Source organism: Sinocyclocheilus grahami, unplaced genomic scaffold (assembly GCF_001515645.1).
Source record: "Sinocyclocheilus grahami isolate Dianchi unplaced genomic scaffold, SAMN03320097.WGS_v1.1 scaffold451.1, whole genome shotgun sequence".
NCBI lineage: Eukaryota > Metazoa > Chordata > Actinopteri > Cypriniformes > Cyprinidae > Sinocyclocheilus > Sinocyclocheilus grahami.
Window position 1 is genome coordinate 565829 of NW_015505630.1, and position 22370 is coordinate 588198.

Sequence of the window (22370 nt, forward strand, 5' to 3'; positions counted from 1 at the left end):
TTTCAGCAAAATCAGCAGCCCCACAGTCCCAGCTGCCAATGGCACAACGCCTAAACCGAACACACGCTCCATGTGTCTGTACACATATGCAGAGATATGCAAATATGAATTCACATTTATTAAAACTCAGCCCAGCATCTTTATCTGAAAGTAACATGACAGCATTCTCTGAAAACACAGCTGAACTTCAATGTGTGTATGTTGTATATGCGGTTTACATAGTAGACAGAAAGAACTGTAAATTGTAAACAATATTTAGAAGAAAACATGAAATTGTTTTTATTGTATATGATCAGTATAACTCTTCTATACCTCACGTTTTGTCCTCACATGGCAAGACAGCATAAAATATTTGTATTTTAAAAATGATTTCTCCATCCAAAACCTTTTTAAAACAAACTAGTGAAGGCAAAAATTAAAATGCTGAAACCTTAAAAAGGTGACTAGTTAAAGCACATAAAATAATTTCACCTTACACATTAAAAGAAATTACACTTTTTAAAGACAAATACTACAACTAATTAATATTAAAACATATTTTAGCTAATTGAAATAATGCTGAAATAAAATAAATAAAAAAATATTTAAAAAAAATGACATGCCAAAAACATGAAACTACTAGAACTTTTAAATTAAAATGTAAACTGAAAAAGCTCATTCAAAATATTAATAAATACTATAATATTATGCAAATACTGAAAACACACTTCTGTCAAGGGCATCAGTGGTCAAGTGTCGTCAAGACATTTTCGAGATTGATGTATCGTTAAAACATCCAGAGTCAGGTGGTTATCACTGATGTGTAGTACACTAAGCAACTATCCTGAATACAAAGTCACGTATACACGTTTCAGTGTACTATGCAACCATGTTTATCACATTTTGTAAACATATAGGCCTAGTTTCACAGACAGGGCTTAGGTTAAACCAAGATTAAGCCATAGTTCAATTAAGACATTTAAGTATCTTTTATAAACGTGCCTTAGAAAATAACATTGCTTGTGTGCATCTTGAGACAAAACAATGGCACTGACATGTTTTAAGAGATGTCAGTGCAAGTTTCTTTCAGGTAAAACAGCCCAGACAAGCATTTTAGTCTGGGACTAGGCTTAAGCCTCGTCTGTGACAACGGGGGATAAAATAAACTGGCAGGAATAGTACCACATTACCTACCGTAAGATAAGACCCATATGATCGAGTGTGTGGAGAATCCGGAACTCAATACCCTCACGTGATTTCGGCTGTCCAATAAAATTCCGAAGGGGCGAAGCTATCACGTCTCTACAGAATCCAGCAAGAAAACACATCAAAACAATGGATATGATAAAAGAACAAATATGACACAGACACCAGGGTTCTTTTAGGTTACTAAAACTATATATATATATATATAAATTGGTTACATGAAATAATATGAATATTAATCGAAATAAAATCAATTAGAAAACAACTTAAACGTATCTCAAATAGCTGCAAAGACAACATTTCACATTTTCATTTAGTTTAACTGAAATAACTAAAACTAAACAACAACAAATAAACACTATAAGTTTAAAAATGTAAAAAAAATAAAAATAAATTTAAACTAAATATTCTAATAAAAATTAATACAAACTATAGAAGTATCTCAATGATACTAAAATAACACTGACAGACACAAAAGGGTTTGTTGTAGTTGTATTTATACACATTGGGATTAAAATCCCTTTTAACAACACAGAATTCTTTAAAACAGTGGAGAGGAGCTCCTAAATGCCTGCATGTGGCATGTTAAACAAAAAAAAAAACACTGTTTCAGTGAGTTATCAATAAATAAATCCAAATGACAATAATTTACAATATGTTACAAAAGCTGTAAATACTAGGGACTGTTATTGTCTATTTACATCTGTGCAAACACTTGTTTATGTACACCCACCCACCCACACAGAGAAAGTCTCACATAAGAAAATCTTTTAGAATCTACAAATGATTGGCTTCATATTAATTCATCAGGAAACAAAAGTCCTAGTGTTTCGGGGAAAAATAGCGTAATATGTTTAATCTCAGTTTTGATGCAACTACACTGCATTTGCATCAGTAATTTTGTTTAGTGTGGTTAGATATCCAGTCCACGTAATAATCTCACAAAAAGAAGCCCTTGTCCCTTTCAGTAGTGTGGCTTTCACCAACCTAAAACATTCAGATGAAAATAAACCAATCAGAATCGGAGGTCTCATAAACGGAGGGTGTGCGCAGACGCACTCCTATGGCTTTAGAGGGTTTTGCACAAATGTTGTGTACAATAGAAAGAAATCACGAAGACAAAACATACAATCCGCGGCTCCACTTACAGATACATGCACATGCACACACACAAAAGTGAGACAAAAGACATTAGAGACAGATATACAGACGAAAAGATGGTATTTGTTCAGATATGGCAGGTCTTGTTTTCTCTGTACATGAGGTTGCGCTGTAAACTGGAGTGTTTTTATTTATTTTTTGTTTAAGTGTCCTGGGTGTGGTTCATAAGACAACAGCCACAGAATAATCAACACACAAATACACAATCGCTCTCACATGCACACATTAGAGCCCATAGAGCCCAAAGGCTGTTGTGGACCCTGCCAGTCTATTGCACTTCCTACAGCTGAACTGCACTCCAGCTAACATTCTTCTGTCCAATACGAAAAGGGGCAGAGCAGTGACAGACACCGCCTCCAGCATCAGTCCTCTGGACGAGGTGGGAGGGTCGGTTCTGTGACAGAGAGCTCCTGTGCGAGGTCATTGAAGCGGGCGATGTAGTCAACGCTGCTCTCACTCATCATACAGGCCAGCTGGGTATCCACCTGTAGTGAGAAAACAGCCTTTGAGCAAGTGTCCAAATGTTTTTTTTAAGATAAATGTATAACACTTTCAAAGCTGAGGATGGATGCCTGATTTAATTTGCATACATCATTTGAAACACCCTCACTTCCTGTTTATCTTCATTGTAAGCCAGGATGTGAAAAAACAAAAACGAGAGCACCTGGCGATAATGTGCCATTTCAAATGACATTAATCTACCAGACAGCAGCTGGGGACTTTCTGTGTTTCCTCTCACCTCAGCTACATCCGGCAGGCCGCGGGACTGAAAACAATCGTGGGAGTTACTGTCCAGTAAACTGGGTCCAAGTAAGGCTGTGTTACTCGAAGGGGGGAGGGCTGTCCTTCTTGTCTTATTTTCAGGAGATGCCAGACTTGCTGCAAATCAGGAAAACAAGGATATGATTGTCAATAGTGCTGAGACTGATGGAGGTTTGCAGTACGAACACAGACAGGTAACTGTGGACATTTTGGCTTCAGTTTTAAGCCAGCCTCTTGTACCTCAGTATCAATACTGAATAGATACCTCAGGCAACATATAAAATAATTAAATTAAACTAGGGTTGTCATAGTTTAACTGGATATTGTTGATAGAATATCAACAAATCAACATTTTTTTTTTTAAAGTTTCACATTAAGTTCCTTTTAAAGGAAGTAATCCTTCGGAATTCCTTCGATCGATCGATTGATCTATCTATCTATCTATCTATCTATCTATGTAATATGTTTTTGAAAGAAGTTTATTTTGCTCCCCAAGGCTGCTTTTATTTAATCAAAAATACAGTAATACTGTGAAATATTATTAAAAATTAAACTGCATATCTACAAATAAAATACAAAATTAATATATTTTACAATGTCATTTATTCCTGTGTTGGCAAAGCTGAATTTTTAGCAGCTAGTACTCCAATTTTCAGTGTTACATGATCCTTAAAAAGAAAAACCAAAAAAAACAAAACAAAAAAGCATTCTAATATGCTCATTTGGTGCTCAAGATTTTTTGTTTTTATTAATATCAATGTTAAAAAATATTTTTGTAAAAGACCTGATACATTTTTTTTCCAGGATTCTTTGACGAATAGAATTGATTTGAAATAGAAATCTTTTGTATCATCATAAATGTCTTAACTGTCACTTCTAAACAAATTAATGTATCCTTGCTGAATAAAAGTATTAATTTCTTTTCAAAACAACTTTTCAAAGAATGTTGGAATGGTAGCATATATATAAATTTAAAGAAAGCTCAATCAATTAGTTACAAACTCAAAATCAGTTACCAACTCATGGCACTATCATTTTGTTTTCTGCTTTTTTACTTGTATACACACACTATCTAGAATAAACATCTGTTGCTAACAGGGATTTGAGCTGTGTTTGATACTTACAGAGCAGGCAGCCGAGACTTGAATCGGTAGAGTCACTGGGGTACCACTGAGGGTCGTGTGTGGGGGACGGCATCCAGCTGTCACACGAAGAGGGAAGGAGCTTAGATCTATCACTCCCATTGAGTTTAGGAGGTGAGAGCAATGATCCATCACCTGAGAAAGAGAGATCGAAAATGAGCGAGTAGATATAACTACTACAATACAATGCCACTGAGATCCTCTAACACTCAGGTTCAATCCCGTGGGTCATATACCATAGTGCGAGTTGATGGCGAGCTCAATTATAGAGTCGCTGATTTGAGTTTGTGGCTCTCCAGAAGGTAGAGACTCCTCTGGGGGGCCCGGAAGAGAGATATCCAATAGGGAAGCAACACTGGGAGGAGCCAAGAGGGAATCCCCGCCCCCTGGAGATGGTGGAGAGACACCGTTCTGCAGGGATTCCTGCAGATAAAGAGAGTAAAATGAGAACAAACAGACCAAGATATGAATTGTACACCTAAAAGTGAAAGAGGATATAGGAAGAGAATTAGTCCTTACCTCAGAAGGCTCCTGATTAAGCAGATCTGGCTCTAGCTCAGGTGCAGCAGGTGCAGAGTCCATGGCCTCCTCAGACTCCACAATGGCCTTATCTACACTAGGGGCCTCTACTTCCCGACGGGGGCTGCCAGGGATAATACCTGCAGATTTGGCAGCCAGGTCAATTGCACCTGAAACAAATTCAAGAGAAATTCATTTGTGTAGCAGTTGGTTTCAAATGTTCAGTGGCTAAATAAACCTTTTATCATTTAATTTTGATTTGATCCTTACTGGACAGCTGAGTAGTGGGTGCAGTACTGGCTGTAGTGGACGAAGCTTTTGAGGAAAGTTGGCGGTTCGATGGAGCGAGACGAGTTTGTATTGGACGAAACGAACCAGTTCCTGACAAAGCGGTACACAAAATATTTAAAGAGCAGTGACTGCATTAAGATCCGACAGACAGATACATTGATCCTTACACTTAAAAATGAAAGAATTTTACTGCTTGATCTCAAAAAAATTTTTTTTGTAACTACTTATAAGTAACTGGTGCCAAGTTAAGCTATCAAAATATTGAATTGTGAACATGTACATGTTTTTTTATATATTTACATTTTTTATTACTTTTTTTGTGAAATGTTTTGCTTTAAAAGAGTGTTTGTATCTTTCACTATGATAAAATGCCTTTTGGTGTGATTTTTTGTTATATAATGTCATTTATGCATTTAAGTGTGACATGAGTGTCCAAATACTTGTGTAATTTGTGTGGATTTATTACCTGTAGCAGATGAATTGGAGAGAATAGAGAAGGAGCAAACATGAGGCGAAGTGTCTCCAGTTGTTCGTGGCAGCAGGGTTCTCTGTATAATAAAAAAACCTTACATTTTTATCATTTGACAGCTGTAAGAACAAAACAACAAAAGAACAGATTCAATGTGAAAAGTAGTAACTAGGTAAAGGCAAGAAGCCCCACTTCTTATTTTTCTTCCATCCACACTCACCTGAACCACGAGAGGTTTCCTTAGTGGACGCCCCCTCCCTATTTTCCTCTGCTTTGAAAATATATCTGACTAAAGACAACAAAAAGAAAATGATTAGAGGAAAAATTTCGCTAATGAAGAAGAGAGTATTTTTTCCCCTTCAGAAAAAAACTAAACAAAAACCCTGATGACGTCATGCAAGATTTACTGTTGTACCATATGTACAGTTCAAAAGTCTGGATTCACAACATTTTCTAAATTGATATTAATAAGAAATGTTTCTTGATCACCAAATCAGCATATTAGAATGATTTCTGAAGACTGGAATAATGACTGCTTAAAATCACAGGAATAAAATACATTAAAAAATATATATTAAAGTAGAAAACAGTTAGAATAAACAGTAATAAATAATCATTTATAACATTAAATTGTAATGCATTATGTTCCTGTGGCTCAGTGGTAGAGCATTGTGTTAGCAGCGCAAAAGGTCGTGGGTTCGATTCCCAGGGGACACACATACTGGTAAGTTGCTTTGGATAAAAGCGTCTGATAAATGCATAAATAATATCTATGAGACGTCTTTCAAAAAAAATTCTTACCAACCCTAAACTTTTGAATGGTAGAATATATGATTTGGCCAACTGACAACTTGAAATACATTTCAATATTATATTTAAAAATGAAAAAGCATGTCCCTCATGTCCTATTCTCTTTTAGAAACACTGACTCAACTCACACTGATGGAGTCCAGCTGCTGGCGAAAGGCTAGCTCCGCCTCCTTATTAGGTGAGAACATCCGCAACTGGCGGGAGCTGTTAGGAGGCAGGGTCGTCGGGACAGCAAACCCTTCGCTGTCACCTCCGGAGGCCAGCAGAGAACGCGGCAGGTTTCTCCCACCTGCGGAGAACACATCTATTTAAATTCCAGCTGATAAAATTGATACAAAGCAGCAACACTGCAATTTTGTCACAATATTGAGTCAATATGATGTTTTTGGTTCAAGAAGAGGTGAAACTTCAGGTTTTTCCAGCTGTTATAGGTTGCAATAAACTTCAATCAGTTCTGGGAGGATGTTCATTACACTGGCTTTAAAGTTGAAGTGTTTCAATATTTAAATACTTTAGTTTATCCCAGTTTAATCTGCAACTACAAGTAAACCATTTGTATACTAATTTCCCTAAAATTTTGGTCCGTGAGCAAGGCGAACGGCCTGAGATATTAACAATTGCTCAACCAATGCCGTGAGTTTGGGGCGGAACTAACTGACATCCAAAGGCAAGTGGGGAAATATTTCGGAAACGGTGTCATTTCTGTGCCACTATTTGGAATTGCAGAAATAATGACACTTCAACTTAAATTAAGACACAATTATGTTTCTGTGTACCTGTGATGACTGCATTATTCAGAAGTATTTTTGAGCGTGCTGCATGTTGCTGTCGACCCCAGCTAGGACTACGGGTCGCCCCAGCTGGAGCTCTGCCTGGAGGAGTCACTGATGAATCCTCTTGACCTGATTTCAAAGGTGAAGTGCCCACTGAACACACCTCCGGGGTCTAGGAATAATTAAAAAATGTTTTAAAATAAAAATAACAATAATAAAAAAAAATTAATGAATTTAAAAGATGTAAACATTTACGTTTACATTTAGTCATTTAGCAGACGCTTTTATCCAAAGCGACTTACAATTGGGGGATACATAAAGCAATTCTTCTTAAAGAGGCAAACAGACACAAGAAGTGGTTGTAATACCAAGTTCTTAGACATTGTTCAAATAAGTACAAGCTAGAAAGAGAAGGAATAAATAAAAAAAAATTTTTTTTAATATGATGAAGTCAAGTAGCTTCGAAAGAGATGAGTTTTCAGCTGTCGCTTGAAAATTGTCAGGGATAAACCTTCTCATTTAAAATTACACTTGGTTTAAATAATAAATAAACAAACAGAACCACAGACGAACAAATTACTAATTTAATTAGCCTAGTGCTATCTAGGTTATATGCATCTCTCTTGTTTTTATGCATAGTATTAATTTACTTTTTTTTGCCTACTTATAGTTGCCTTGAGGTATTGTGGAGGTCAAGTGTAAGGTCAGAGAGAGAGATAAAACAGACTTACTGGTTTGGGGTTGACCTCTGATGACACAAGTCTCAGGAGACACCGAAGCACACTTTGAGTGGTGGGCAGAGCTGAGGGTTGGGGTTTAGGCTGCCATTCATACTCCAGCTGTAGTTTCCCAGGCTTGCCCAGCATGAGGTAGACTTCTGCCAGTGTCACATTCTCAAAGCCCTGTGAGCTCCAACCTTCGTTTTGGATTTGTTGAGGAGATCGTCCAGTCCCACTCACTTCCTCATTGCGCCCTTGAGGTTCTGATTGTGGTGGTGCTGCTTTTTCTGATGCAACCCCTCCTGCCGTTCCAGGCTCCTCAGACCGGCCCTCGATTGGGGCGGGGTCTCCCTGAGTCACAGTCTCTTTGTCGCGCCTGCTAGCATCAGTCTGAGTCTGACTCACTGCTTCTTGCTCCAGAGTCCCCACCACATTCCCCTCCGGTCCAATGGGGAGCGATGGAGCGAGGGTTGGACTGACTGGAGAAGTAGAGCTCAGGTTTGGGTTTACATTGGTCTCCAACCCTGGAGCTGAAGTGCCGCTATCAGGACCGTCAACAGGATGCCCGTCGCTTTTTTTCAGGTCTCCTCCCACCGGACCATACTTGCCTGATTTTCCTCTTGCAGGCTGAATTCCCAAAATGTGAGCTGCGGGCAAGTCCCTAATACCTGTCCGGCCACGCCCACTCTCCTGCCAGTGTACCGTGCAGGAAGCTTTTGAGTGCACAACACGAGCCACGCCTGGCAAAGTAGTAACCGTGCTGTTCTCTGCAGGAAACAGGAACAGGTCCTCCAACTCACTAGACTGGGCCAGGCCGTCCAGAGCTTCTCGTTCTGCCAGACTCTTACGCTACAAGTGACAAGTTAAGGGGAATTACTGTTATAAAACACATAGGTTTGGGTACTGATTTAAGCATAGAGATCTTTGCCAAATCTCCCAAACAAAGCAACCAAATCAATCACAAATGTATCTCATAAAACAAACGAGGTAGGAAAAAGGAAGGAAATTAAATTCCTGACTGTGCATGCTGAGATATCTGGTTGAGATATGAATGCAAGGATACAATTCGTTGATCCTGGACAGCCCACTTTTGCTTCAGGAATTCAATGAGAGTGGAGACCTTCCGGTGCAACTCCACGACCATCCTACAAACACAGCACAGTGATGGGCATCGCCAAATCTGTTGTACTTTTAATGTCACAACGAATTGCAAGTACTGAGAGGCCTTTTCTTCTGTATGGTGACGTACATCCATTTCATTTTTAGTTTACATTTTCATCTCATGCCGACTTTCAATATGAAGTCAATGAGATATCAAAATGCATCAAAATACACTTTCATGACTCCAAAATAATAAAAAAAATAGCCATGAAGCAATCTCACTATTTAATTTAATACGAAAGTCACCAAGTATGGCAATACTAAGAGACTAAATAAAACAAAAAACTAAATAAACAAAACACTGAAAATACTCAAACTAACCATAACATTGACAGCAAGCATGAAAACTAAACTTCAAAATACATACACACACATATATATATATATATATATATATATATATATATATATACACACATACATACACATACACACACACTACTATAATATTTCTTCTTAAAATATTCCCGCCCACTTCCACAATCCAACCAATTTGCAGATTACGGAAGAATGTTGTAAGACAGCAAAATAACAACATTTTGCAATAAGCAATTAAATAAATAAGCCATGAGAATGTATGATTTAAACGAGGTGGATCAGTGAGGTATGCAAGACAGCTCATGTGTACGCATTAGTGAACCTCACCTGAGCCGAGGATTATGGGCTAGACTCTGAACCCGAGCCCAGGAGTGGTTGCTCCGGGGTTGAAGTTCTACAGCCACCTTCAACGGTAAACGCACAGGCTTCTGATCCTCCTCATCACTCACACCTGAAACAGAGAACAACAGAAAAAATAATTAATACTATGAAGCCTACACCACCATCTCCATGATTCTGACGGTGGCCTACATCTGCATCACCGCCCATTTTCGAATCAGTCCCACAGCCTGAAACCATGGAAACCATGAAAAACCACTCCTCCTACATCCTGGAGAGCAGCCATGGCACACTCATCCACTGCCTTGGTCCACCTAAATACCCATGGTGCTCCATTTAGTCAGTGTTCTCTTCTTACCTCATGCAGTCTGTTTAACTTGCTAACAAAATCTATCTTTTAAGAGTCTATAAAGCAATCTCCATTTCTCTCTCTCACACACACACCATCTGGGTCGCAGAGTTTCTTCAGTGCGCGGCACATGGGAGCTTTGATCCTCAGATTTCTGCCTTTGGAACGTACTGTGGTGGCCCTGAAACAATGTACATACAAAATTATAGATGTACCTCAATATGACAATATAATAATATTCATAACCTACAGAGATGTACAGCAGATGTTCCCATTAGACATGCCCTAAATAATCAGTACTGTTCATTATTAACATTTCTCTTTCTCTCTCTCAAATACACATACACTTACCCCTGTTGGATAAGCTCATTTAGTTTGGCCACATTTTTGTCATCCATCACTAGAAGTAATAGAAAGACACCAAGGAATGTTACATTTAAAATGTCCTCATGTGCAAACACTTAAAATGTCCCCCCCGATCAAGACAACCAATTGCCTGATATACTTACAGCCTCCAACCTTCTTCCTGAGTTCAGCATAACAGATGAGGCCATAGAGCTCCTGAGAAGACTTTTTCAGCACACGTGAATACACTGAAAGATGGACAAAAGGAAGCAATAGAAAAAGGAATAAGAACATGAAAGCATTGAGCATTTATCATGTATTATGCAAATGATTTTAGTGGAAACCATAATACATTATTTTAGGATTATTTGATGAATATAACATTCAAAAGAACAGCATTTATTTGAAATAGAAATCTTTTGTAACATTACAAATGTCTTTACTGTCACTTTTGATCAATTTAATGCATCCTTGCTGAATAGAAGCATAAAACAGTAGTGTACCATGAATCAACCAATAAAGACAAAGTACAAGAAACTGTGAAATGTCACAGTAGAGGTTAATGCTGTTTTTATTTATGTATGCTACTAAATCACAATAAGCAAATGTGCATGGTGTGGGCACACTCATGATTTGATAATGCCCTGACTGACAAAAACCAGGTAGTGTGGTAGAGGAGAAAATTCAACTCAATATGAAGGTGACAGACTGAATTTAAATGAGATGACAGGTACATCTCTGTTGTGGCAAGTTGACTGATGGACAAACAAATTACGTGTGACCCGATGGGAAACAAAACCCAACGTGAGCCATGTGTTATAAAAATTGGTGGAAAAAAGCAAATACAGCTAACTTAGAGGCATTTTCAGGTAAATCATCCTAGAATTCATACAAAGAAAAAGAACGCATATTTGTAACGTTAGTCAATATGAAAAACTAGCTAAGTTACTGTTCAGTTTTGAAAAAGATTATTTAAATTTGTACTTGTTTGCACCTGATATTTGCTACCTATGTGTACTCTACCTTGACATTCAAAGGTAAAGTTTAATAATAGTATAGGTAAATAATGAAACAATGATCATGTAGGTATCACCACTTCTGAATAGCACCACATACATTTTTGGCAAGTCTGTTTCCGTGAAAGAAAATTGTGAAATTGTAAAAATTTGAATAGAAAGTTCAAAAGAACAGCATCATTCATTTCAAACAGACCTTTTTTGTAACATTATAAATTTATTTACCGTCACTTTTGGTTCTTTCAAAAAAAAAATTTCTTATTGACCCCTAACATTTGAACAGTAGTGTATATATTTAGGAACTAATCTTGACAACTAACGAAGCAGGAGAGAGGACTAGGGGTGCAACGGTTCAACTTACTCACGGTTCGGTTTGTATCACGGTTTCGGTACAGTTTGGTATGTGGGGAAAAAACTATATTGTCAAATAAAAATAAAGAAAATAAGAACAAATAATCTAACTACAAGTAACAGTACAAATAAATAAACAGTGGAAAAAGATACAAATAAAATAAACGGTGCTTTTAAGTTTTTTTTAGGTAGAAAACTTATAGTTTTTAGGTACAGAAATTGAATAAATCAAATGTAAAATAACATTGCATATTTGACTGTATAAATTAAAGATTCTTATTAAAGTTACAAAAGTTATTCAATCAAGAGCAGTGAGTGATTTCTGTGTTGTTGCTGTTTAATTAACTTTAAGAAAGTGCTGTCACTTTAAGAGAATGCACTGATCCAGTGCACTGATACTGTTTGTTCAGCCGACTATGTCTGCTAGGATACTCACCAAGACGGGCATTTTGACAATTTTTGTGTGAATTTGTCCATTCAAACACAATACTTCACAGAGAGCTTAATATTTGCACGCGTTCTCGCTTCGGATGAGCAACCACACAGATCTTCTGTGAGTTCACGTCTTCTGGCTCTTTAATATTTAAACTGGCAAGGCTTAAATGAGTTTAGTTTAAACACAGTTGATAGCGCAGGTCTCACCTGCGCTATCAACACGTGATGACGGCATAAATGACAGTTATTCCAGCATAAAGCACTCGCATTGATTAAAGAGTGACTGGTTTGTCCACGTATTGTTTTTTCTCTCTCTCCCCGCTCTTGTTGTAATGTATTGGGAAGCCAGAATTTGTATCCATCAACAGAAACATGCATTAGCCGAACTCTAACAAACCATATTACAGATGCATTGTCAGATTTAAGTTGAACCGCGGTCCTAGTGTATGCCGAACCGTGTGTGGAGAACGGTACGGTTCGATTTTTTACCGAGAACCGTTGCACCCCTACAGGAGGACGGTTTTCCACAAGACAATATCCTCCTATCAAACAAAAGACTCCACTGTAGCCTGTAAATGTCATTCAAAGTTTAAACTGTGCATCTGTCAGTCTCACCGTTGTTGAAATCAATGTGTTTAGAGATCTTGTGCCAGGTCCTGTAGTAGAAATGCCGCACCTGCTCCTTGTTCTTCACCATACTTGCCGGTTTACCCTTCTTCTTATATTTAAGAGCTATATTGTTCTGAATAGCTTCAAAATCCTTCCCATGCTATGAGAGGACAGGAGAGAGAATGACAGAGGAACATTTATTTATAGCTGTTCCAAAAGATTTAATGAAACACAAAAATCCTTCAGGTGCATGACAAATTAGAACTCATTAAGAAATAAATCAATAAACGATATCACAGACCTCAATTATACCATTAGAGATGACATTTAAATAAATTAAACCTATTAGGACATTTAAATATCAGTCTGTCCTATTCTGAAAATGTTATTGTCCCATATGATGTGGCAGTCGTGGCCTAATGGATAGAAAGTCGGACTTGTAACCTGAAGGTAGGGAGAGTGAATGACCAGCACTCTCTTCCACCTTCAAAACCACTACTGAGGGGAGACCCTTGAGCAACCCCCAACTAGGGCTGTGCGATTTGGGGAAAATATATATATATATATATATATATAATATAGCTTCAGCTTAACATTTTCAATAGTGTACAGCACAGTATGGGTATCGTTACCCTGCTGAGTAAAACAATAGAAACCATCACAGAAATTCTTATGGTTTCCATTAAAACAATTATAAAATTCATTTTTATAGTGCGTTTTGGGCATTATTCCAATAGGAATTCAATTCAATTCTTTATTCTTATTCCAATAGGAATTACTGTTGTTCTATTGCTTCCCATCTGCCAGATTACATCCCACCAATAGAATCCATCAAATACCAGTAGACACCATTATAGTTTACATTAAAGCCAATATAATTCCCATTATAACGCTTAAATCCATTACATTTTCTATTGTGTTTTGGGAGGGGTTCTAATGTTTTTTTTCAGCAGGGAATATTATAATGGTATTACTACTTTTACAGAATATACTTAATTACTGAATTTCACAGGAAAGATTAGTTTATTTTGTGTAAATAAAGAACTGAATTACTTTACTCAATTATTAAAGTATTACATAGGCTGATTTATTCATTTTTAAGTATTTGGGATTTTAAGAACAAGTGGAAAATGTGCTGAATGTTTCATTTCACCCAAGTGAAATTAGCAAAGCGGTTAGACTGAATTTACACTTGTTTTAAATGTGGAGCCAGGCGTGAGTTGACACAGGTTGCGCGCATGCGTCAAACCTCGTCCTTACTGCCAGATGCGCTCATGGAGATGTGCAATGCGGAGCCGTGCGCGAGTATAAATAAGCATTACGAGACAGGCTGCGTGTGTGCGGCGAGTGTAAATGGCTCCTCCGTGAGACGCGGCAGAGAGGAGCGAGTACGAGAAGCATTCAGAGACACAGGCTGTGTGTGCGGTCTTCTGAATTGGGAACAGCAAACATGCATTATAAACTTCTTTCAAATTTCCCCAAGAATCTGTTGGGGAGATAAAATGTGCAAGATAACGTTCATGTACTAATAAAAACATATATTTTATTCTCCAGTACTGAAAGCAGTACCGATAAGGGAGCTCTTGATATGTGTTGTAACACAGTTCTTGCAAATTAACTTTTTTGTTTGGTGTCTGTCATTTCAAAGCCGAAGTAATCTCATATTACATCAGTTTTTCTTTAGTATTAATTTGCCTAACTATCGATCTGACCCTGTAGACGCCATAATCACACACACACACTCTCTCTCTCTCCCGCTTTCTGTTTGTTCATTTTTAATGGTGGGTGTTTACGCAGTTGGCTAGAGCAGTGCTGATTGCATCTATGTAAGAATCAACTATGCATTACTGAGCTTAAATATACCTACTTAGGAATTGCTTTTACACATTTTCCAGACATATTCCTAATGCAAAAATACAGTTTTTCAGATTACTGAGCACTGTTGACCATTAAATTTAATTCACACTATGGCATATCACTTTCACCAAGGCATATCTACACCAACCAAAAAACGAGATTAAACTTTAAAGGAGAAACACAGACATACACACAAAACAACTGTCACTCATACGCAAAAGATATCAGTAAAGAGTGCTGAAATGGGCCAGCTTAATTTGAATGGCTGTGCAACCAACTAAAATGTATTTATAATACTTTGGGCTGTTAAATTTATTTTTGGTTGAACATAAGAGATTTACAAAACCATGAAAACACCACTCTTTTAAAAAGCAAATAAATCGCAACAAACAAATACAATTTAATATTGATAATTGCATAATTTCAGCCTGAGACCTAATAGAAAACTATTATATTTTTGTTCGCAATTAGAAAGGCTTACATATTATTAGCCTATTTAAATCTTTTTATGTACCGTGTTAATGTGTGTGTCAACAAGAGTGTCAGGAAGTATGTGAGGAGTCCCTCGGAGGGCATCCAGACCTGCTGCTCAGTGCACTGATCCAAAAACAACACGCTGGGAACCGGAGAAGCCAATAACTCTCCCCCTTACTTACACACGAGAGCATGCAATGAGAGCACCCCAGAATACATTACAGCATGCAAGCCTACTGTCTACATTTAAAATAAACACAGATTCCCTGTATAATCCCTGTGTACGCTTAGATCGCAAACAGATCACTCAAACTCCTGACTTGTGATCCTGATTCAATGTAGACGCAGAGTGACCATCTCCTGATCAGATTCATCAGAATCAAACTCCTGACAGTGATTTGTCACCTGCTGCTGGGTGACAGCTAAACAAGGGATATGAAAGGGAAATAAATGAATAATAATAGAGCCTGCTGGTTTAAAATAGTGCACTGGTGCTAATTAAGGCATTTAGTGTGGTTACAAGCAACCCAAACATCCCAGAGCTGAGATGTAAGAGGCTTCAGTGTGAGCAGTTTGTCAAGTCACTTTCACTCGAGAAAGCATGAGAGCTTCTCCGCGTTGACAAATCAGAAGCAGCCCAAAGACACACAGATTGTCGTACAAATGCCCCAAAACACGCTCAAAAGTGAGATAAAAGTGCAGAGAAAGGATGCACTGACAGGTGGGCAGCGGACGCACGTCGAGATGGCCACTCACCTTTCGCTTTCGCAGCGCCGTGACCGTTCAGCGCCGGGGACGAGGCATCTTTCCGTATCCGCTTGCTCGGAGGTCGCACGCTGGAGCGGAGAAAATGATGCTGGTCCTGGTTGCTCGGGGCGGCCAGGGCTGGGGAAAGCGCTACCTGGGCTCCGGGTGGGCTGGATGTTTGGCTGGAAAGAGTCGGAGCCGAACCGGGGCTGGCCGCGCTTGATGGATTAAGTGTTTCCTCTCCGACTCTCTTTGTACTCGTCTCCTCGCTCGCCTGATCTGCGCTCTCTCCATCCTCGTCTCCTTCGGGCTTTCGGTCCGGTTTGCTCGGCCCCTCGACTCCCGAACCGCCCCCTTGGCCCACTGTCATCCTGCGAAAACACAAACGAAGCATAACCGTAAACATTTTCCGCGACACAAAACAACGATCAACTTGGAAAGACGACATTCTGCTCAACTCAACATGGCCGCCGCTGTTTGTTTCAAATCCCCTCTCACCGTCCCGACAAATCGCATCGGAAAAATACCCCTTCGGTTATTGACGAATGTGACCAAAAACACGCGTCGTGCTTTCATCCCAGCCTCCCTTTTGTGTAGTTTCGCGTGGCTCGAGGTTCGAGCTGCCCTATATTTCCCTTGAAATTCAAGCGCGAGCGCCTTCACTTTAGCGCCCTGCAGAAACGACAGACGACAACGCAAATCTTCCGCGCATTCGACCTCTATCTGAAGTGCTTGTTTCTCACGCACTCTTACCCATTCTCGAGCTCTTCGGAAGCAGACGGCGTCTTCTTTCTCTTCACCATGAGTTCGAAGATTTTCGAGAGCAAAACTTGACGAATTTGAACATATTCGAAGCGCAAACGAGGTCAGGCAAAGTCGTCCTCTCCTGGCTGCTGCTGCTCCTACTGGGGTTCAACTCCGCGCAGCGCAACTGGGAGCTTCTCGTAGCCACAGCAACTCTGACTCATAAACCCACTAGTTTTATCACAACAACAACAAGCACACCTGTCATTTAGCCTATGTTCATGATAAAACGACACACGATGACGCTAAGTTTGAATCCAGATCTGCGTTTTGAGGCATTTCGGTCAATTCAAACCTATGCAGGCGCACGCAGCCGCTGTTCTCCCTCTGGACTTTGCTTACTCCTTCTACGTCAACATAACTTTCAGGGCAGAAGCTGATTTATTATTCAAATTTAAATTGCGCTCAGTGACACCCACAGTCCCAATTTATCCCAAGATAAGAGTGCGTTGATTTCATCATCTCAACAACGAGCAGGACAGACTCGACAGATCATGTAGACGAGAGGGGGTGTGATATGGTGCTTTGCATACACAGCAAAACAAATACTCATTAAACATTAGTAACCGCACATATAACAGTGACTCCTTCTCGGATCTGTTCATCTCTGCTGTTTATTAAAATAAAAAGTTTGCAATAGTCAACTGACACCATGCTTTGCTTGATTAGGGCGTGTCTTCAGTTCCCAAGAGCTAAAAACTTTTTTGACATAACAGACTTTGTCAAACACTGAGCCACTTTGAGAAGTTTTTACTTTATAAATGTAGTTGTAAACAGCAATCGTGCATGCTTAAGATGCTAGAAATCAATTGCTTCCTATTATATTTTGAACATTATTGCAGCCAAGAAAAATAATATTTCTGTATATTGTGTGTAAAGCAGAATTTAGCTTGATTTATCCCACGAACAACATTGTTATAATGTCTATAATGAAATAAGATACAGCTAGGCAATGCCGACCTCAGCTGCTCAGCCACTGCAGCTGTCAATACCCCAGTCACTATCTGTGAGGGGCATTCAGATGAAACAAAATGTTTTTATTTCATCCTCTTGAGCATTCAGTGAAACGTGCTCACGAGTATGGACGCCTTAACAAGAACAAAGCTAAATAGCAAATTTACACTGCACGAAGCTCTGCATGAAGCACCAACAGCTTAAAATACAACAACAACTTGATTCAGTATCACATGCACAATTGTGGGCACTGTTTGACAGTGTCAAAGTCACAATGTTAGTTAGTGACAGCTTAATTATAGATGCTTGTCAGCCCACAAAAAAAGGGGGGGGGGGCATAATATATTGCATCACGGAGTGACTGAAGTCTGATTTCAACATAACCGAATGCAACAACTGATACCTAGCCAGCAGCACAGCCGTTAACTTGCTAGCTAAACAGTTACCGTTTCGTTTCTGCTGAAAACATATAAGCAGCTCAAGATGTGTAATGAATAATTACGTCTCAACAAAAAATGATTTTACAAGTTCTGTACCTGCTTAGGAGAATTTTTTGGCCTTGAGAAACTCCACGGTATCCAGAAAGACCAGAGCAGAAAGATAGCAGGAGAACCGCTGAGAGCTGCATCCCTTCCTGTTTTCCTCTGCTGTCAGACACGCCTACCACAACTCAAAAACAAATCCTCTGATTGGCCAAGAGTACGTACGTCGCCGCGTGCGTAAAATGATTGACGGAGAAGTTATTCAGTCAATCATGAAAGACAGAAGGGGCGTTTTTTTCAAAGTAGCCAATCAAAACTTACGTTCGCGGAGCGTAATTTCATTCACATGGCAAATGTTTTAAAATAACGGTCCCACCCAAAATGAACATAGACCGACGAAGCAGTATTGTTACTGAAAGTAAATTTAATTTACTTTATGTAATTATATTTACAGTCACTGCAATGTATTATATAGCAGTTGTATTATTATTGTACATTTAATTACAATAAATATTTTATATTGTGTATACATTTTTTATTTTTTAATAATATTTTTTTTTAAACATGATAGAATTCATGATAGAATTTCAAGAAATTATACAGAAAAAATATCTTCTTGTCTTGTTTGGTTAATTTATACCTACGAATATAAAATGTAACTATATATAAAAAAACACATATGCTCTGTTTTCAATACCCTTATCGCAATTTATCATAACAAAAATTAATATCCTGGGACCCAGGCACAGTCTTTTGTCCTCTGTAGAGGACATTATTTTTTAGTGAATTTCTCTGAGAGCATACATGCCACATACATGAATGTACAGAGCACATTCAGGGCTTTTTAGAGATATCAAATGTGTGGAGGTTTGATCGTAAACACTCCCTTTCCTTGGTCTTTAGATATGACTGATATTGACAGAATGATCGAATTTAGCACTCTTAGGGAAATATGATAATGTTTGGTAATTTTGAAAATGTCAAGTTATTACTCCCACTATTACACTTCTTCTTTCGTTTGCCCCAAGAACACATTAATATGCAAATTAGATGCAATGTATAGGCTGGGAATATCAATTTATGGGCATTTTACGCAAATATTGCATAAAGTAAAACAGTATATCAAATCATTTTGTTTATCTTTCATAACATAGTTGAGAATCATCTTTGTACAAAGTTTGGCTAAAATAGCCTGAAACGTAAAAACTATATTAACAAAAAAAATTGTTTTTGCCTATACATGCCTTTTCATGTCTATTTATTTTTTAATAACTTAGTCCTGGCATCATCTACAAAAGACAGAATATAATGTGAATAAAATATATGTTTTCAAACATGTGTTTTTCTCCATTTGTTTCTTGTCCTCCAACCAACGTAATGGCAAAAAAAACTTTTTTTCTGGTTCTCAGGAGGATATGATTTTTTTTCATGTTTTAAAATTGAGGTTGCAGTCAACTACTTTGGAAGGCGGTGCATGTAGTTAACCAATCAACACCCGAGCCTCCACACCCTGTTGGCCATATTATCCTTACAGCCAATAGAAATTTACTTAAATCAGACTGATTTCTCAGAGAGTCATTCACATAATCAAATTTGCAGTTCTGCCCTAAATGCAAATGAGCTGTGCAACAGCAGGCTTCACGGTTTTTTGGCATAGACGTGCAGTTTAGCGGTTGTGGCAGGGCTCTTTCTGCGGGGAGGGCTGTTGCTGAAGTTTCTGGGTCACGTCGCAGCAGACCGAGACAAGCAACCATGACTTCAACAAATATGTATCAGGGGCTTGATAGTAGTGGCAAACCAAGTTCAAGGTATGGGTCGTGTGCTGGCAGTTGATCTGGAACAATCTGGTGTTTGTAGTAGGGTTTGTGTTGACACTTGCATGTGTTTATCTGAATCCTCAATCACGCTTCTTTAGGAGAGTGAGATAGGAACTTTAGCATGACTAAGCGCTACATGCTAACTCTAGTAGTTAAGCGAAAAAGCTTGTATTGCATTTACAATGTGTGCTCAAATTGCTGGATATAACTGTGTCAATATTGTGCCGTGGAGTGTGTGATGGTCAAATATGATATTACAATATGTGATGTCAATGTGGTCAATATTATGTGTTAGCCGTTAGCGGCATATATGCCGAGGCTCAAAGAGAAGGTTTGTGAGCTACATATACGCATTTGACTTATAATCAGAAATGTATTTGTAAATTGAAATGGCTACCTTAAAAATAAACATGAGTTTATGAATACATATGAATTTATGCACAACGCAGACTTGGAAGTAGGCGCCTTTCCTTAAAGTGTTGTTGATCGGAAACGAATTTATGCCGCAGGCTGTAGTTTTGTTTATTGTGCAGGGCTTTAACTTTATTAAAGAAATCCACGAATTATTAAAATTCAGCTTTGGATGTTAGGTACAACTTGGTGGCCCATAAAAGCCTGACCGCCTAAACTTGTAACTGCAATTGCGATGTTTAGCCTCACAGATAGGGTGGCGCTGTAGTTTTGTCACTTTATTAATCTATACATTTCAGTAATGAGGTATGTGTAATATTCATGTACATACCTGTATGTTGTCTGTAGGATACTAAGACCTCCAGGTGGAGGGTCAAGCAATCTCTTCGGTGGTTATGAAGAAGACCCTGCTGCCTCCAGACGACAAAACAAAATGTCCTCTTCTATTTTTGCACCTCCAGAAGAGACCCGGGGGGGTCCCAGACGCTCCAACCCCCCAGGTGAGCTTTCAGCAGACACAGTCTTTTCTGTCTGGGGCCTCTTGCACTCTGAGTGAAAATCATCACCACACTGTTACTTAGTTTTATGTGTTCGAGACTCTCTCTCGTCCACTATGCAAACAAGGACACTTTGCATTTGTTATCGTGTCACCAAAAGCAACATCAAAACTCCTACCTCAGTCTAACAAACAGGGATTGAAATTAACGTTTTTACTCACCAGCCAATTTGGCTACTAAATTAAGTTACCGGCCATTCATAACTTCTACCAGCCAAAAAAACAACAACAAATAAACCAACAGCTTGAGGCTGTCTACATGACAAAGAGACTGTTGCAAATAATTTTGTGTCGGTACTAAGGGTGTGCGATGTTGACAAAAAATATCTCAATATTTTCTGGGATTTTATTGATAAAGATAATTAGACAATATTTTGCTGGGTGTGTTGTTGTGCTGATATCTTAAGGATACCGTGGACAGCTGACTCCTAAAGTTTTTGATATTCTTCATATTCTGTGAATCAGAATGAGCTTTATTGCCAGGTATGTTTACACATACGAGGAATTTGTTTTCGTGACAGAAGCTTCCACAGTGTAACAGAATGACAGTGACAGAACAAAAAACACGGATAATACGATGCTTGGCAACGCCGTTCTGAATCCGTGCTGTCTGAGCTTGACGAGCGCGCCGGCTCACTTCCCCCTTCTGCGCGTCCTGAAGGGCTTGATCAGCGCCACAGCTCCCCCGACTACAATGTCCAGCAAAACATCAGAATAGTCGAAAACTGGTGAAATATCGGGTGGTGTGTACTGCCGAATGTCCAGCAATTCGTCTCTGGTGAAACCAATTGCAGGGATATAACTAAAGACCGGACAAACTAACAAAAACTTAAAAACAACTGCGGCGCACGCCACGGAGGCAGCCATCACCATCGGCGCCATCGTACCATTTCGTGTGGTCAGTTCACAGCAGTGATAGAAATGAATCTTTTCCAATAAGTTTACATTTTATGGCCATTTTTTCCTTTTTATAAATCAATTTTTACTAAAAGTGTGCATCATCGTTTGAGTCAAATTCTTACATTTAATCAGTCAATTATAACAATACTACATTTAGGCTGTTACTAAACGCATTAAATCAGTATCAATAAAATTCATCTTTGCAGAAGTTGGATATGAAGTGGCATTTAGATGTATTTACACGTTAATGCAGCTTAGAGGGACATGGGATGCTTTAACCTGCAGTTACAAATGCATAAGTAATGTTTTGATATTTTAAACATGAAATGTTGAATAGTGATTTAAGTTATTAAAAAAATTTAAAGATACTTTAAATGTGAAATTAAATCCGCCAGTAAGTGGCAGCAAGTCACTGTTAAGTGAGTCATTGCGAATGAACCGAATCATTTAAACGGTTGATTTTGCTCAGAGACGCAAAACAGCGCTGTGTTTGGAATGTTTTCTGTTGGCGAAATAACGCAAAAACAGCCAATATGGTGTCTAAAACGTAAGTCTCTTGATATTAACTTATTGTTTATTGAACTGTTGTATAAAATCAATATCACATTTGTAAC

At 38.6% G+C, this 22370-nt stretch overlaps 1 protein-coding gene across 1 annotated transcript; it reads right to left on the bottom strand.

Annotated features, from left to right (window-relative positions):
- Positions 1-1670: 1670 nt before the first annotated feature.
- On the bottom strand, positions 1671-17010 carry cramp1 (cramped chromatin regulator homolog 1). The gene is made up of 20 exons (XM_016234332.1): positions 16586-17010; positions 15842-16203; positions 15440-15507; positions 12761-12914; positions 10508-10591; positions 10350-10398; positions 10094-10179; positions 9638-9761; positions 8895-8976; positions 7844-8680; positions 7116-7284; positions 6468-6628; positions 5750-5818; positions 5527-5608; positions 5040-5150; positions 4770-4939; positions 4487-4673; positions 4233-4385; positions 3086-3225; positions 1671-2831 (listed from the first exon to the last, which is right to left on the bottom strand). Exons 1-20 carry the CDS (start codon positions 16633-16635, stop codon positions 2709-2711), a joined length of 3261 nt encoding a protein of 1086 aa, XP_016089818.1. The 5' UTR covers positions 16636-17010; the 3' UTR covers positions 1671-2708.
- Positions 17011-22370: the final 5360 nt, after the last annotated feature.

Excerpts from the sequence above, each read along its gene's own strand:
- cramp1 (XM_016234332.1), bottom strand. The coding sequence starts at position 16,635 with ATGGTGAAGAGAAAGAAGACGCCGTCTGCTTCCGAAGAGCTCGAGAAT. Across the intron at positions 12,915-15,439 it reads ATGAATCTGATCAGGAGATG|CATGGGAAGGATTTTGAAGC; the intron begins GTCACTCTGCGT and ends GTCCTCTCATAG. Across the intron at positions 10,180-10,349 it reads AATGAGCTTATCCAACAGGG|GGCCACCACAGTACGTTCCA; the intron begins GTAAGTGTATGT and ends ACATTGTTTCAG.